Source organism: Sceloporus occidentalis, unplaced genomic scaffold, assembly GCF_023333645.1.
Source record: "Sceloporus occidentalis isolate IW3139 unplaced genomic scaffold, rSceOcc1.0.p SCAF_384, whole genome shotgun sequence".
In the NCBI taxonomy this organism is placed as follows: Eukaryota; Metazoa; Chordata; class Lepidosauria; order Squamata; family Phrynosomatidae; genus Sceloporus; species Sceloporus occidentalis.
Window position 1 is genome coordinate 105,423 of NW_028317364.1, and position 18,495 is coordinate 123,917.

Below are 18,495 nucleotides of genomic sequence, written 5' to 3' on the forward strand. Positions count from 1 at the left end.
AAAGGTCCCGATAAGTTACACATGGCTGTAGATGGTGCCAGGGGATCACGTGGCCCGCTGTCACCATACAGCTGGCGTCTCCGTAATGGGCCGGCGAGGCTCATCTTGTTTTGACAGCTGAAGGGGTTGGTGTAATTCCCAGTCCTCAGGTTTCCAAACCGTGTGCCGTTACTGGCAAGGCTGCCACGTCTAACGATCAGCCTCGGAGCTAAACAGGGAAACCAAACCCGAGCCGGTGTATCTGCCGTATCACACACATTATCCATATTATTATTACTGCTTTGTATAGCGCCGTCATATTCCGCAGAGCTGTGCAATGGGTAAGCAGGACATGACAATTCGAGTTTCATCTGTAACTCACTCAGCGTGAATCGACTTGACTGTTGAGGGTCTCCCTCTGGTCTGAATGCAGAATGTATCGAGATGCCCGTTGTCCTTGGGGGGCATTCGTCCGGCGAAGAGTGATTTCCGTGTTATGTTCATTGCTCAGCGATACTGTAATTGCTACAGGCATTGCGTGGTCCCATCGCGTGTCGCATGAAGATAACCCCCTCCAGCACGAGACTGGGCGGCGCACGCGATCCTGGCAGCGGCAGGGTTAAGCCAGCTGTTGGAATCATTTTAATTCCGGATAATTGCGGAGTTTTATGTTTTACTCTCTGTTTATAGAACGAGACACACGGATTGGCTCAGAGCCGACGGCGTTGGGATTTATTTATCTGTTTCGTTGGCCGGGTCTCTGACATTCGGATTTCTAATCCACGCGCTTTCATTGTCTGCAGGTTGCCGTCATCCCAGCGCCGGACGGAATCCGCCGACCTCCTAGGAACCCGCGAAGCCTCTCCTGGATCAGAGTATCATTAAGTGGCCGTGGTAGGTACAGATAATCATCATGTAACATGCGCAGTAATCTCAGGCAGCGGTACTTAGCTTCATATTTAGTGGTCAGGGACAGCCATCTGAACGGAAAGGGGGGGTACGTGGTTCCTGTGAGTCGTGGGTTTAGATTAAGACGTGGTCACTAAGCACAGCTCAGCAGAGCATTAGGATAGGAGGCGAGTATTAAAGCATTCAGCGTCGGGGGAGGCCAGGGCAGGATGAGTATGCGGGAGATTGTCCGCTCCACTAAGGGAGTGACTGCAAACGTCCTGTGCGCAGCTGGAGGGAGCGCTAAGGCCGATGGGGGACGCTGGGAACGCCAGATAACGCTCCCTGGCCTTTTCATCCCCTATCCCTGCCCCCGAGTTGCGTGGTAATCAACCGCTCCAGGAATTTTTACTGGCTGGTGTTCAATCCAGCCGGGCCGGGTGCCAAGCATGCAGCTCATCTGGGCAAGAGAAGTTTCCGGAAAGAAGTTGAAGTGCAGTGGGGGAGGAGGTTACAATAACTTTGTGACGCAGGAGGGATTTTGACTCATAACACCTCAAAACAGTAATGAGAGTTAAACAGTTTTTTGCCCCACCGGCGGGGGTCATACGATTCATCCTTTTTGGTTAAAGAATATAGGAGTAAATAATAAAATAAAAACACTTTAGTCCCCATTCCGCGCCTCTACCTGAATCAGCCAATCCACTGGCAGGAATGGGCTACTATTGAAACCAATGGAGGTGCTCTCTGCGTGTGCGCACTGGCTGGCAGCGAGTACCCTGTGCATGCGCCTTGCCCAGGAGGAAGCATTCACTGCATGTAAATGATGTCACCGCACTGCGCTGTCATATCTGTAATCCGTGCAGGAACGGGTTACAAGTGAATTCCCACATCTCCCCCCACAATCCCCCGCTGGGTGTTACATCATGCAAACACCGCGATACACAAAGTGATGTCAGAGGGGTAACCGTCTGCTGAATATCACAGGAGTTTCCATGCTCCAATTTTCCACACCTTAGTACATTTTTCCATAACGGCGGGACTTGGATTGATACACAGGCCAGTTTGCAGGAGACATTATTGTGTCAGTGGGAATCGTGCAACAAATGGGATAATCTGTATCAGCGGGAAAAAAAATCCTATCTGAATTTTGTAAATAAACCCTACACATGAGGCCACTTAACGAGCAGCTCGTGTGAATTCTGACACCTCTGTATACGGCCCTTCAAGCACTTCTATACCCTACAGTATTACCCCGATACCTCCGCTCTGTATTACAGCGCAGTATTATGTTACTGGGTTACCCCGATACCTCCGCTCTGTATTACAGCGCAGTATTATGTTACTGGGTGACCCCGATACCTCCGCTCTGTATTACAGCGCAGTATTATGTTACTGGGTGACCCCGATACCTCCGCTCTGTATTACAGCGCAGTATTATGTTACTGGGTGACCCCGATACCTCCGCTCTGTATTACAGCGCAGTATTATGTTACTGGGTTACCCCGATACCTCCGCTCTGTATTACAGCGCAGTATTAGCTGTTACTGGGTTACCCCGATACCTCCGCTCTGTATTAAAGCGCAGTATTATGTTACTGGGTTACCCCGATACCTCCGCTCTGTATTACAGCGCAGTATTATGTTACTGGGTTACCCCGATACCTCCGCTCCGTATTACGTTACTGGGTTACCCCGATACCTCCGCTCTGTATTACAGCGCAGTATTATGTTACTGGGTTACCCCGATACCTCCACTCTGTATTACAGCGCAGTATTATGTTACTGGGTTACCCCGATACCTCTGCTCTGTATTACAGCGCAGTATTATGTTACTGGGTTACCCCGATACCTCCGCTCTGTATTACAGCGCAGTATTATGTTACTGGGTTACCCCGATACCTCCGCTCTGTATTACAGCGCAGTATTAGCTGTTACTGGGTTACCCCGATACCTCCGCTCTGTATTACAGCGCAGTATTATGTTACTGGGTTACCCTGATACCTCCGCTCTGTATTACAGCGCAGTATTATGTTACTGGGTTACCCTGATACCTCCGCTCTGTATTACAGCGCAGTATTATGTTACTGGGTTGCCCCGATACCTCCGCTCTGTATTACAGCGCAGTATTATGTTACTGGGTTGCCCCGATACCTCCGCTCTGTATTACAGCGCAGTATTATGTTACTGGGTTACCCTGATACCTCCGCTCTGTATTACAGCGCAGTATTATGTTACTGGGTTGCCCCGATACCTCCGCTCTGTATTAAAGTGCAGCATTATGTTACTCGGTTACTCCCTCTCTTTATTAAAGCGCATTATTATCTGTTACTAGATAACCCCGATATCTCCCAATAGCAGCGCACTGTCTCGATGTTATGTTACAGCTCCTCCTCCTGTCCCTCGGTGATGCAGGGATTTTCTCTCACGGTTTGCTGGGAATATCTCGCTCTTCTGGAGCCGTTTTTCTGCAATGCTTTGCGCTCTCAGAGCAGCTGAAACGCGATTCGGCTCCAAGCCCCACAGATGGTAATAATCTGTAATGCGATTCCTGCCGCTCTGTGATGCAAACTTTAACCCATTCCTGTGTGCGCATACGAGGGAATTACTAGAAGTCCGCCTGTTGAATAATCCCCCCCCCCGCAGATACACGCACAGACACGGCGACCACATCGGCAATGTTTTCCAGGCCACTTATAATTTTTACATATTGCCGACCCGCTCAGATGAAATGCTGTCCTGCAGTATGGGTGCGCTTCTCCCGGAGAGTCAGACGGGGCAGAAAACCCCTCTGTGGTAGACGCACATGTAGACGTCATGTAGCCGGTAGGTGAAATATCATTAAAGATGCATTTAATCTGCTGCAGGCTGTCCTATTCACGGCGTGTTACCTGGCGGGTTACGGCGTGTAACCTGGCGGGCTGCGCCGTGTTACCTGGCGAGCTGCGCCGTGTTACCTGGCGGGTTTGCCGTGTTACCTGGCGGGTTACGGCGTGTTACCTGGCGGGTTACGGCGTGTAACCTGGCGGGCTGCGCTGTGTTACCTGGCGAGCTGCGCCGTGTTACCTGGCGGGTTACGCCGTGATTACACGTTAGCACCCGTCCTGCACAGCCAGCTTGTGGCCAAACATGGCAGGCCCCCTAACCGGCCCTGGAGAGCAGCACTAAAATGAGGACAGGATGTGCCCACAGAGCAAACACTCATATGGTTCTCATTATGGACGCTCACGAGACTCTTCCAGGAATCCGAACCTTTCATAACATAAGCACAAATAAATGGCATAGTCGCGTGTTACCCAATCGGCAGAGGAGGGGAGACTTACCTCTCGCGGACGGCCAGGACACTGCTCTCCCAGCACACCAATAGGTAAACGCAGCGTGGGGGGCCAAGGGCCCTGAGCCTACAGCCATGGCTGAGGGTCCTGCGCCTTTCAGTACATAACAGAGTTCCAGGAACTCAAATCTGGTCCTCCAAGGTGAGACTGCGCCTCATCAAGCTTCCGGTTAGAAGATTTAACTAAAAGGATTCTCCTTGGAAGCTTACAATCTAATGCCCGCGTCTTTTGATAAACCGTGAGTAAATGTGTTTATGATCTGCCATGGAAATGACAGCCCTCGTCTCATCAAGCTTCCAGTTTTGAAGCTTCATAAAAGACTGTCCCAAAAAGCTTGCAATCTAGCGCTATGATGGGAGAGCACGCCTCCACTTTCTAACATTCTATGCATGTTTATTTGATGTGGGATATTTCATATTTTTAGCTAATCAGGATTATTCTCCTAACGTACCATCCAAATGGTGTAAAAAGTGCGCTTAGTGAAATGAAGGGATTGGCTGCCATCCTGTGGCCAAAAATATGAAATGGTGCAATAGTCGGAATAAACAATGCCTCCGCCATGACGACGATGACTGGATATATATATATATATATATATATGCGGGGCTTCTCTCACTGGCCTCATAAGGTAAGCAGTTCCTAATGTATCAAAAGACACGGCGTTAGCAGGATAACTTGGGGAGAAATAAGAGATTTCTGAACTTTTATCTCTCATTCCAAAAAACGCAACACACAAAAAAAGAGCATTTCTTTGGCTTCACCAAATCCGAGCCAGAGATCTCCAGTGAGACTGTCATATAAATGTCATCGAGCGGAAACCTCTCTCTGTAGAAATGTAGGTGTATGACGGCCCTGGCGTGGACTTGACTGTACGGATCTCCCACCCCGAGGGTCCTGGCGTCCCAGAATGTATCTCCGCTTACTCTTATTGGCTCTGCTGACTGGAGGCGCAAACACAGAAGTCATTCCTGGTAAGAAGCTGATGGGGCAATGAGGGTCCTGTTTAACAACTTGTGCCCTCTGCGTTCTACACCCCACAGGGCAAATCTTCCCAACATATTCCCTGCTGATATACACTTCAGGTAGATTTACTCAAACAACTCAACAATAAATGCAATTGGGGGTATCTGACGAGAGAGAGCCCCGGCCCCAAACCCTGCGCAATATTAGGGCAAAACAGTAAGCTTGTACAGTAATCTGACCTCTCTGTTGCCAGCCCTCCCCATATTGTTACACTCAGCCCTCCATCTTTTTAACGGTTCTTCTTTATACCGGCAGCCATATGTCGCTATGCTCTGGGGATGCACGACAGAACCATACGTGATGAAGATATCACAGCGTCCAGTCAGTGGTACGAGTCAACCGGACCCCAGTACGCGAGGTATGCGAGAGCCAACATATGCCACTAGGCATCATTTTTTGCCAGAGGAATGTCTTGCCGTCGTAGGGATGTTAATACGATTATAGAAGATCACAGTAAGAGCAAGGAAGGGATATAGACGTGAATTATGTGTAAATTCATCTACCGAGTGAACGTGTCTCCTGTGTCTCCTCTGCATGTCCTCGCAGACGCGTGTGGAGGTTTTGGATAAGAACAGCATTAATTTCTCTGGATTTGTCTGTTACTGAGGTATGTGAATGAGGCTCTAATCCCGCCACCTATTAACGTGTATTTCACTGTATTCCCCAGACTGCAGAGAGAGGAAGGCGATGGAGCCTGGTGTCCGGCGGGTCTCCTACAGCCTGAAGATGTGCAGTTTTTGCAGATCGATCTCCACAAACTTTTCTTCATCACACTGATAGGAACTCAAGGACGCCACGCACGGGCCACTGGAAAAGAGTTTGCAAGGTCCTATCGTGTAGATTATAGTCGTGATGGAGAGCGGTGGCTTTCTTGGAAGGACCACCAAGGCCACCAGGTAACAGTCCAAGATATTTGTTTTAGTTTGGCCATACTAAGCTTTCTTATAAACATTAAAGCGGTTGGTAAACGTGGTGCTCTGATAACTCATAGGACCAGCATCGCATTCAAAAGATCTCCTGATCCTGATGACGTGGGTTATGTTATTTCCTAAATATAACAATTCCTATGGTCATCTATCTGCTTTCTGTAAGGCTGGGCTTATACCGCATCCGAATAAGACGTCCACCGCCAGCCACGTCATCATGGGCGTCTACACTGAGGAAAGAACTCACAATTCCTTCTTCCTGAAAAGTACTCCCCATTCTTATACGTCCATATAGAAGCTCTACCTCACAACCACAATTTTCAATAAAACAACATGCATATCTCCCCAAATCTTCCAAACTACGACATCACTTGCGATTTTCCTAACCACAAGGAGGCCCTGAATAGTCAGCGTGGTAAAGTGGTGACTGATTTGTTGTTCATCCTTGGCATAACTTTTGATAATAACCACTCGGAGTGATTTCTGACCTTGCTTATTCATGAGTAACCGGCCAGCCACATTTCCAAATAGAATATTTATTTTCTTTGCACTGATTAACTCTCTGATTAAAGAGGATTACCAGGGTTTGTGGGTAAAAAAGCAACAATATTGTAGCGGCACAAAGAACAAGTTAAAAGTGTGCCTAATGAATGAATTGAGTAACAGATTTAAAAGAAAAAGAAATGATTATGACATTAAAAAGAAGCAAGGCAAAGGAAGCTCCATCAACACAGGCATCAGTCCCATCTAATCTTTTCCAGCTGCTCTGATATGATGGATTTGTTAAGTGAATCCCAAGCCTTTCACAGACCTAACACGTGGCGTCTGCTTCATATGTTTTATAGATCATTAAAGGTAACGATGATGAGTATGAAGTGGTCCTAACTGATCTCCGGCCTCCGATAATTGCTCGGTACATCCGGGTAATTCCTGTGACCCAGGTTCCGATGACTGTCTGTATGCGAGTGGAGTTCTACGGCTGTGTCTGGATAGGTGAGGCTAGACCTACTGCTATGTAACTATGTACTTGCACTGATTCCATAATGACACTGACCCGGCGCACTGCATGGTTCCAGATGGCCTGAAGTCATATAGCATCCCCGAAGGCGAGACCTACATGTCACCAGGACAACCAGTGGCATATCTGAACGATTCCACCTATGACGGATATTTGGAAAACAGGTAACGTTTCTGCGTGGAATGTCTGTCCTGTTTTCTCCTAACCCCTTTTTATCTGAATAATAATAGGTTTCGGTGATATGATTTGGCCCCTGGAATGGGTGGATGCTGATGCTTTTGTCTGAACTTCAGGCGCCTCTCGGGTGGCTTGGGTCAGCTAACAGATGGTGTTTACGGACTGGACGACTTCGCTCAGAGTCATCAATACCGTGTCTGGTCAGGTTACGACTACGTGGGCTGGAAAAATGACAGCACGCGCAATGGATACGTGGAGATGGAGTTCCACTTTGACAGACCCAGAAACTTTACATCTATGAAGGTAACGGATGTAGATGAATATGTGGGCTGCGCAGGGCTTGGTCTGCGGGTTCTGACTCAAGAGTCTTACAATCTACTCATCCTGGTAATGCCAACGAGGAGGTTTCATCCCTCCAGTGAGATGATTTTCATCGCTACTCTTCTATGTTGTTTGGTTGTTCTGTGTCCAGCAGCTGATTGGCTGGTTGTTCTCTGGGTCCAGCAGCTGATTGGCTGGTTGTTCTCTGGGTCCAGCAGCTGATTGGCTGGTTGTTCTCTGGGTCCAGCAGCTGATAGGGTGGCTGTTCTCTGGGTCCCGATACCTATTGGCTGGCTGTTAAAAGGATAGTGAGTTAAAACTATTAAGATTATTAAATAATTCACACCAACGTCATCGCGGTTCCCTAGGTTCACTGCAACAACATGTTTTCCAAAGGGGTGAAGATTTTCCAAAAAGCTGAGTGCCTCTTTAAATCCCGGCTGCAGTCTGACTGGGAGCCGGATCGTGTCGGGGTGGTCACGGTTCTTGATGATAAAAACCCCAGTGCCAGGTTTGTGATTATACCCCTTCAGCAGCGGGTCGGCAGTGCGATCCTTTGTCGCTTCTACTTCGCCGATACGTGGATGATGATCAGCGAGATTTCCTTCCAGTCAGGTACAGTATCTCCTGCAGGTTCTTATAATGATAAATCCTGAGGAAGGGCCATGCAGACTAGAGCCAACAAGTAGAACGAGATATCAATAAGAAACTCTCTCGCAATGCCCTTGGATGCTCCTTGGAAGGTGCCAATTTAGCTCATAGGAAATCCAGCTCTTTAGCTGAGATGGTGAACATACAACAATTAAAAATGTCTTCACTGAGCGCCAAGACTAACTCCCTCTTTGAATCCCAGTCTTGGTCTTCCCCATTCCTGTTAATGCGTCTTGATCTCATTGACCTCTCCAGGCCCTTGGGTGCATTAGCCTAGCTTTTTAAACTAACAGCTTACAACACATGGTCTGATGTACAATTTGCTTCTACTCTCAGACATGGACATTTCGATGCCCACTCTTGTTACTCTTCCACCAACTACTGTCAAAGCTGGGACCACTGAGATTCCTTTTGTGAACACTACTGAACGGAAAACCGGTAGGTGGCTAGGGTACCAACCCTGCAACAAACACGCATTTGTTTTTAGTCCTTTAATATGGCAATAAATGAGCAATTGATTTCCTTACCTTCAGATGCGATTCCAAAAATATCAGCATTTCAACCCAAAAGAGCTTCGATTTCACTAACAATAGATTCATTGGTTGTGGCTCCTGTTAACAGTTCGCCCAAATCGGTAGAAATAGTAAATTATTTTTTCTGGCCCTAACTGCTTTGCATTACACATTAAAATTTTCATGACAAATAGTTAATAGATTTCCTGTAAGTAGTACAGTATAGCATAGTATAGTAGTAGGTTGAAAAAAGGCTTCAGTTCATCAAGTTCAACCTTTCACACATACCTAATGCTAAAGTTGATCCAAAAGAAGGCAAAAAACCCTACTTGGGGCAATTACCAATTATGTCACAACAGAGGAGAAAATCCCTTCTTGAGTCCATATCAGCAATCAGATTACTCCCTGGATCAACTTGCTAATATGACTGTCCTTTAACAGTTGTAGCGCTTTATGTTACGCTGATCCAGAAAATATCCACAGAGTTACATAATACAACCTCCTCATGCACATAATTCAATATTCTGATTGTTCTTACTGTGAAGAACCCTTTCCTCTGCTGATGCTGAAATCTCCTTTCCCTGTGTCTTTTGTAGAGACCACTTGGTAAATAGATCACTAGAGAGCTGTTTATACTGACCTTGTATGTATTTGTACAATGTGATCAGATCCCCCTTAGACGTCTCTTTTCAAGTGAAAACAAGTTCAGTTTTTCTAGTCTTTCTTCATAACTAAAATTCACCGTTCATTTAATTAACTTTGTAGCCACCTCTGCATTTTCTCCAGCTCTATAACATCCTTCTTAAAAACTGGTGCCCAAAATTGCCTGGCAAATTTAAGGTGAGGCCTTTATAAAGGGGTAAAATTATATTTTCATCTCGTGATTTAATACTCCTCTATGCCAATACCTTATTGGCTTTTGCAGCTATGGTCTACAATTATTACTAAGTCCTTCTCCTTTTCTGCTTTTCCCAATGCAATGCCCTTAAGAGTGTAAGCTGCAAGCTAATTTTTGGTACCAAAGTGCATAACCTTACACTTATCTATAATAAATATCGTGAATGTTCTTTGGACATTAAATATCAGAAAACATTTGGGTTAAAATGCAGACAGTCCCATTAATTCAGCTCCTTGGTAAGCAATATAGCCGTGAAAAATTAGATAGAATTTGCCCAACTTGGGGTACTTTGACATAGTGGCGGGGGATGCAATATATACACCCATATAGTGTAATGGAATTCCCAATATTTATGCCCCAGGCATAAATTTTGTTTTGTGTACTTGTTGATTGTTATTATTGTAGCAGCGACTCAGAATCTGAATATTTATGCCTTTTAGGTTGTGCGCTCCTCTATTTTTGTATATCAGAAAACATTTGTTTCAGAGCAATGCATGTGTAAACGGACAACACTTACTTATGGTTATGATCAATATTACCGGCACCCATAAATATTTTGTACATCATGTACCTTACCTCCTGAAGGGTACAAGGTAGGGTGACCGTATCAGCCATGTTTTCCAGGACAGATATAATTTTTACATATTGCTGACCAGCCCGGATAAAATGCTGCCCTGCAGTATAGGGGATGTATAACTATTTAATTCCCTTCCATAAGTCCATGCATCAGAGACGTCTGCAATGGTTGGTGCGAACTGTAGAAAAATACCACTTAGACATTCTCACAGCTTAAAGCCGACCTGGAGCAATGTGGAGTGATGGCTTCAACCCGTACCAAACACCGCACACTAAACGGAGAAGAACATTATGGGAAAGATAAAACCAAAGTGGAGATCATCAGCAATGCAGACCAGCAATATGCTTATAGGGGATGAAACGGAGCACCCTACTTACAATTAAATATGTTTGGGGGGCTGTAATGTTGTGGGACTGCTTTGAATCATTAGATAGGAGCATCATCCAGGCATGTTACTGTGTAATAAAATGAAGTATAGATATCAGGGGTCGTTGTACATGATGTACAAGATGTTGAAGGGTACCAATAATGCTGACTGTAGCTCTACGTTAAAAGTAAATTACAATTACCGGCCAGCTCTCGCTTCCACCTGTGCGCCTTTAGTTTAGTGGCACTTTAAATTGTGGCGTCCTTTTAATTGTCACTTCGGCCACTCTCCAAGGCAACAATCCCTACAAAGATTTTGCTGAAAAGATTTACCTTGATTTCTGGAACCTTCTGTATTCATTTCTGCGTTAGCTCATGTTTTTTTACTTTATCCTACGCAGAAACCAGTTTTCCATACACTATTAGCCGACCACTGGAAAAAAATGAGGAGTCTCGCACCTCCGTTCTGATTGGCTGTCTGGTGGCCATAATACTACTGCTTCTGGTCATCATCGTCCTCATCCTCTGGAAGCAGTACATCCAGAAGAGGCTGGAAAAGGTACATTTTCAATACGTTACTCTAATCCTCAGACAGGCCTTCACAATCACAGACTATCTTCTTGTTTTACAACATATGAAATAATGAACAAATTAATCAAAAAGTGATTTTACAAAATAAGAAAAGCAACATTACTACTGTACCAATTTTTAATTGACATGATGTTCAAGAAAATGAGGATTTTTTTTCAATGCATGAATAAAATATAGAATTCTAAACATGAGATGATACATTGTATCTCAGGCGAAGGGAAGGGTATCCGTCGTGGTCGTTACTTTTCACAGCGCGTTCTGATTCCCATTTCTGCTTTCACTCTTCAGTCTCCACGACGAATCCTTGAAGAAGATGCCACGGTGCGCCTGTCGTTTTACAGTTACACCATCGGAAACAGTAACCAGACCCAAATCCACCAGTCCAATCCCACCTACGAGAGGATATTTCCTCTGGATCTGGATTACCAGCAGCCGACCAAACCACTACGCAAGCTGCCCGAGCTGTCGCAAAGTGCCGAGGATTCAGGTGCGTACCATCAGCAGACTTTCTGTACCCCACAATACTACCGGTTTCAGGACCTTATTCCTGGCTCCGTGACACCTGATTATGTATTTGGGTGTATTTATATATTTAGGACAGTAGAGGGCGATGCTGCTCCAAGCTTATTATCCATGGATCAGGGTTTGGGGACATCTCACTTTACCCATCGCTTATGTTCCTCTCTGATCGTGATCATTTACGGTAGGGGAATCGATTTTTTTCCCATAGCCTGCAGTGGGGACTATGCCGAACCCGATCTGACCAAGTCCACCCCACATCAAGGATTCCAGAACAGCGTTCCTCACTACGCCGAAACGGACATCGTGAATCTGCAAGGTGTGACAGGCAATAATATGTATGCCGTGCCGGCCCTCACCGTGGACTCGCTCACCAAGAAAGATATCAGTGTTGGCGAGTTCCCGCGCAACCAACTGCGGCTGAAGGAGAAACTGGGAGAGGGACAGTTTGGGGAGGTAAGGAATTTCCACATTTGCCAAGAGGGCTGATTTCCAGACCACAGAAAAGATAGAAGATAATAATTGTTTTTCTTCTTTTGTACAAAGTTTTGTATTTCGCCGTAGTTGTATCTTGTTTTCTTGTAGCTTCAAATTCAGTCATTTGTATTTTCTCCGCAAACCCGCTTTTCCGCTCTCTCCCCGCTCCAGGTCCATCTGTGCGAGGTGGAAGGGCTACTTGATTTCCTGGAGATGTCATCGAGTGAGTTCAGCAACCAGCCGGATTTGGTGGCAGTAAAGATGCTGAGGGCGAATGTCACAAAAACCGCCAGGTAATTGTTAATGAGGTCTCTGGAATAAATACTTTCCTATAAGGGTTGCAGTAGGCAAAATTAAAAATCTGCACGTGTTTCATGGTCCTCCATCAGCCACTGATAATAAAACCTTTTATGAAATTCACAGTAATTCCCTTCAGTAACGTTAGAAATAAGTAATTTTTTGCTTTTTCAATAAACAGACGTTTTTAGTTAGTGTGACTATATCGATGGGTCGGTGCGTTTGTAACGCGGATTGCGTTGCGATTGAACGCAGCTTTTTTTTTTGTTTGTGAAACGCCTCTCCTTCTGTTTTCTAGAAATGATTTTTTGAAAGAGATAAAAATCATCTCCCGTCTTAAGCATCCCAACATAATTCGCTTGCTGGGCGTCTGCGTCCGAGACGACCCTCTGTGCATGATCACAGAATACATGGAGAACGGGGATCTCAACCAGTTCCTGACCCAGAGAGAGATCCGCAGTCAGTTCACCACGGCCAACAACATCCCGTCTGTCAGGTGAGCCCAGAGCAGCTGTCTTCTTCCCTTTATATACGGTAATTCCTTATCAGTTTCAATAAGCATTGAGAACCTAATAAAGGTCTCCACTTCATCCACTGGTTACAAGGTGGGTTAAAACAGCTGAAACCCATCATTATACCAATAAATATGAATATTGCGACTTACTTGACCAAACTTACCTTTTATAAGAAGAAAAACAAGTCTGGGAAGGTACAACAGGGTAACAGCAGAGACTTCTCTCTGCTATACATAGGACTTTCTCGCCTTTCTCCCACTCCAGCGAGCGGAACCTCCTGCACATGGGCACGCAGATAGCCTCTGGAATGAAATATCTGGCATCTCTGAATTTTGTACACCGAGATCTGGCTACAAGGAACTGCCTGGTGGGGAACAGTTACACGATCAAGATCGCAGATTTTGGGATGAGCCGAAATCTGTACAGCGGCGACTATTACCGCATCCAAGGCAGAGCCGTGCTCCCCATACGCTGGATGGCTTGGGAAAGCATTCTCCTGGTAAGTTACCCTACGAGATACCAAGAGGCACTTAATCAAAAATATAATTTGTTTTCTAACATACAGCCAACTACGGTTTGGTGGTGTCTGAGTGCGGCAGAGCGAAAGGTTCGAATAACATAACTCCAGCTGCTTTAGGTCCGACTGCGATGACGCCGGCACAAGTTGTGCCGGAGCTTTGATCTGCTGCACAGACGAAGCTGCCCCACGCCAATCCTTTTGTTGTTTTTGTAGGGGAAGTTCACCACATCCAGCGACGTCTGGGCCTTTGGGGTGACCCTGTGGGAGATGTTCAGCCTGTGCAAGGAACAGCCGTACAGCATCTTATCAGATGAGCAAGTGATCGAAAACACCGGCGAGTTCTTCAGGGATCAGGGGCGACAGGTAGGCGGCCGGATTCTGCATCATCTTCAAGCCGTCATAAAGCTTGGTCCCAGGGGCCACGTGGACCAAAAGTTAAAATAGAATATAATTGTAGTATAGAAAATCAACTCCTTGCCAATATTTAACTGCTGTCTTTACACTTTTGTGCAATTTCTGAGATCTGCTAAATAAATACTCTACAATATATATCTTCTGTTTATTCCAGATCTATCTCTCCCAGACACCTCTGTGTCCAACGCCGATCTTCGACTTGATGATGAAATGCTGGAGCAGAGACATAAAGGATCGACCGACCTTTGAGACGATCCACAATTTCCTGATAGAGCAACTGGATTCCACGGTGTAGCCTGGAATGGATTACCAATCGTGGGTGAAAATACCCAGCCAGAAGAGGCAGGTTCTTGTTGTACCTCCCAACTCATCTGGAGCTATTCTGGACATGGCCTTAGTTTTCTAGATGTAGATGTAGAAGGACCAAGAGACAATGATCTCCTGTAGCGCTCGTAGGTTTCCTGGGACCACACCGGCATTGTCTGTCTGCACTACACTTCGGGCCCCTGTAGTTATCCCGACCGGAAGTCCAGACACAAGACGCACCCCCCAACGAGGGAGAAACCCGCTGGGATCGAGGACTGGAAAATCATGTGAGATAGGGGACTTTTGCTCACTGAAAAGTACCACTACATGCCTGTGTGTATTAACGTGTAGCCTGTGTGCGCGAATACACACTTATTCACTACGTATACTGCCACTGCACACAAAGCATTTTTACCTATTTATTTAACCATACTGCCACCCGGCAGAGATGTTTGTACATAGGAATAATGTAACGTGTTTGTGCCACTGTCTAAACAGGGACAGCCGTTAACCAGTCTTAATACCTAGGCGTACCAGCAGGGCGTCACTACACCGGCATACACGCCGCCTGTATCAGCCAGTGCCTTACATTATGACGTGACATTCAACCTGTCGACCAATACAGCACTCGTCCTCACACTCCATGCACTGCTTACAGCATGGCGCAGCACTCATCCTCACACTCCACGCACTTCTTACAGTGTAGCACAGCACTCATCGTTACACTCCATGCACTGCTTACAGCGTAGCGTAGCACTCATCCTCACACTCCATGCACTGCTTACAGCGTAGCGTAGCACTCATCCTCACACTCCATGCAGGGTTTACAGCATGGCGCAGCACTCATCCTCACACTCCATGCAGGGTTTACAGCGTGGCGCAGCACTCCACACAAAGCCTTAGAGTGTAAAACAGCAATTGTCCAATAGGTTCCTACTCGCAAGGAGAACTACAATTTATAACACATCGATGTGAATGTAGTAATGTTTTATTTACATGTAAACTCTTAGGACCAAAATGTGGGTACATTTGTACTAGAAAGTGTTTGGATTAGTGAAACCTGTGTAACGGCGTACTGCAGGCCTTTCAAGAGACCCAAAGGCTGTATCAGAGGTATTTTGGGGAATAAAGGGGGCTGAACAGTGCAATGGATCAGAGGAATTCAGGAGGTAGTCTGGTCAGTAAATCACGTTTATGGCCACGGCTCGGCCCCCATATACGTTCCTTATCACCAGTTACTAAACCATACGCTGCGTAGTCAGCTCAACAACAGCAGCGAAGGTCTCCTACGTCCAAAGCCGGAGACAGACGTCAGTAACCGGTGCCACTGGGCCGCGGCAAACATTTGGATCCAGAGGTCTCTCATCAGACAGGACACTTTGTATGAATGGGGGACGCGGCGCTGTATCCCGGCACAGCAGGCCGTGTATTTTTGGAAAAGGGAGGAAACGAACAACCGCTGGTGATTTTACCCACAGAATCAGAGGGATTTGCAAAGTGTTGTACAGATTCAGATATTTTTGCACAATTGCAATGTTTAAGGGGTCTTTTTGCACTCGCTGTACAATCACTTTAATGACCACTCATACTCAGCTGTAACAACCACTCACACTTATATTCAGCTGTGTGACTGCACTTGTGGATTAAGAGGATGCGATTTTAAGGACTGCATATATTCCCATGGCTGTAGCCCCGCGAGGTTCTGGATCTATCGTGATTGCTACGAACTGCCTCAATCCATGAACATTTTGGAGACTGAGCACCCTCCACGTGTATTTTATTTGGTGTCCCCTTTAAATGGACATTTGGTCACGTGAGATGAATTAGAAAAGACTCTGGGAGATAAAGATGGACTGGCAAGTAATTCACTTATTCACGTGAACCCTAAACGCCTCTACGAGTTACAGAGACATGCATCGCACTGCTTAGCTGACTCGGGCCTCTGATCTCCATCGTTGAAGCGTATCCGTGGACAGCGGGTGTTTAAACCAGGCCCCCGAGAATAATCTTCCTTTCCAGATCTCTCTGGTCGTTTGCGCACTAAACGTGTCTTTGTTTTATAACGTTGGTTTTGACGCTTCTTTTCTCCCACACTGGATTCTTTTACACGTGAATGTCGATGGTCAGATTTAAAGAATCAAAGCTGGTTCTTCTGACCGGTTGAGATGGGTGGTGAGGGTCTGTGGAATTGTTAATATTGTACTACTGTCACTCTGTAGATAGTGAATCTGTATTTACCTGTAGCCAGACTGGACTGAAGTGCAATGGAATCCGTACTGCCCAATAAATGTGCTTGTTCCGTGCCGGCTGCATCCTCTGGTGCGTTAATTTAATCATTAGTATCCGCTAAGAGGGGGCTGATCGCTCACCTTTGAGGGAACACTGTTTCCCCCTATAGGGATTCATTTCGTTAGTCGGTGTCAGGATAGATTAAATGCGCTTTATTCAGCTTTTATGGCCCAGAATGTAGGAATATCCAGCACTTTAGTTTGAGAACCATAGTTTGAGAATATAAGGAAATAGAGATAAACAATGAATTAGCCAACCACTGTACATGTATAAATAATATTGCCCCAAAAAGCCCTAAAAAAACAAGGAAGGGAACAGCCATCAATATACGCTACACTGATATGTTTCATGTGACAAAAGTAGAAAATACAAAGTGCTCTGAACGAGACACCGGTAGGAGGAGCAGCACCTCAGAAACTCCTCGTGGGCGGAGCCGGATGCCAACAGGCATAATCCAGAAAGATGTGGAGCAAAATCCAAAGTGCCACGCGTGTCCATCTCACGCTACACGCCGAGGACACGTGGGTCGGCGGGGAGGAGGAACAGCTAGTACAGAAAGGCCATGGCATACAACACCCAGCCACGTCATGGGAATCTTCATCCAACGGATCAAAAGCCAATGACCGGTAATCTGCATTTATAAGGCTCCTGAAAGGTAAGACTGTACGCCGGTTACACGAGGTCTCCTGGCTGCATCGGGAATCAGCAGACCGGCCATCGGGACTTCTAACGAGTAAGTAAAGGTATGTGACGGTCCCACATGTTCAGAGACAACACGTGAAATAAACACGGAGAACCTGCTTCTAAAAAAACTCCCCGGAGGAAAGCGTGACTATCTTGTCACATGGTCGCTCCCGCTTAAAGCACAAAAATCCGCAGCATTTCAATCTCCACCTGTAAATAACACGAGGATTACCAGAAGCATTTAGCAGTTTAAACAATGAGGCGCGTACCGGGCACTCGGGATTACTGACGGCCGGAGTGACTTTTCGTCTGTTGAGTGATCTGTCTTATGTCAGCATACCCGCCTTCAAGGTCCAACTTTTTGTATCGTGAATGACAGTTTAAATCTTAGGAATCACGCTACAGCTCGTAAAGGTCATGTTTACCGGCGTTAATGCTGGAACGACGTGGGGGTCCTTATATTAAGATGACTGGAGATTCTTCCACGTTATTAAACAGAGATTCGGAGTTGACTCCGTCACATGAGGGCTGAGTGAGGTTATGGTAGAATGGCCAGTACCAAAGTTGGGTAGAAGGAGCCCAATACAGGCATGGATTCCAACGGGTCTGTTGCAGAGGGAAACACATGGGCCACACATTTCTGTGACTATAAATAAAATAGGAGAACCCAATTTATTTGAAACTTCAAAATATCATTTACAGAGAGAAAATGTACAGTATCAATAAAAAGGGTTTGAAATCAAGTAACACAACTTTGAGATGGGAGAACCCAATTTCTGTCCTTGGAGGCCACGGTTATCTCACGTTAACGCTCGGGGTACGTAGTGTTGTTCCGGCGGGGGGGGGGGGGGCACGGAGCGGTCATCTTACAGTAAACATGAAATCCAGTTTTTAAGCAGGTTTGCTGAAGGCCATAAATAGCAGGACAAAAGGAGGCACGATGCGGTGAGCCCACACCCAGCTTCTTACTGATACGAGCCATTTATTTCACCCGAGTGCTGCTTATCTCTGATCAGCCGGCCAGCGGCAGCGCAGGAGCAACACGCACGCAGGCGAGACAGCGCTACGCCGGCCACCCAGGGGCATCGGCGGGGTACGAAAAGGAAATATAAAATGTAAAAATACAACACTCGGTATAAAGGTCGGACTCTGATGGAGTTTATTTATGATGAGGGTGCAGGGGAGCCCGGCTCTCACATGCGTTACTTGACAG

The 18,495-nt window shown here is 46.2% G+C and overlaps 1 protein-coding gene across 1 annotated transcript; it reads left to right on the forward strand.

The window, feature by feature from the left end:
* The first annotated feature begins 5,108 nt into the window (after positions 1-5,108).
* LOC149273334 (discoidin domain-containing receptor 2-like) lies at positions 5,109-14,298 on the forward strand. Its single transcript, XM_089506425.1, has 16 exons — positions 5,109-5,172; positions 5,480-5,582; positions 5,892-6,120; positions 6,996-7,143; positions 7,227-7,332; positions 7,462-7,648; positions 8,035-8,281; positions 8,654-8,755; positions 11,072-11,229; positions 11,550-11,748; positions 11,992-12,236; positions 12,429-12,550; positions 12,853-13,050; positions 13,334-13,568; positions 13,803-13,952; positions 14,158-14,298. The coding sequence occupies exons 1-16, from the start codon at positions 5,109-5,111 to the stop codon at positions 14,296-14,298; spliced, it is 2,634 nt and encodes an 877-aa protein (XP_089362551.1).
* The last annotated feature ends 4,197 nt before the right edge of the window (positions 14,299-18,495 follow it).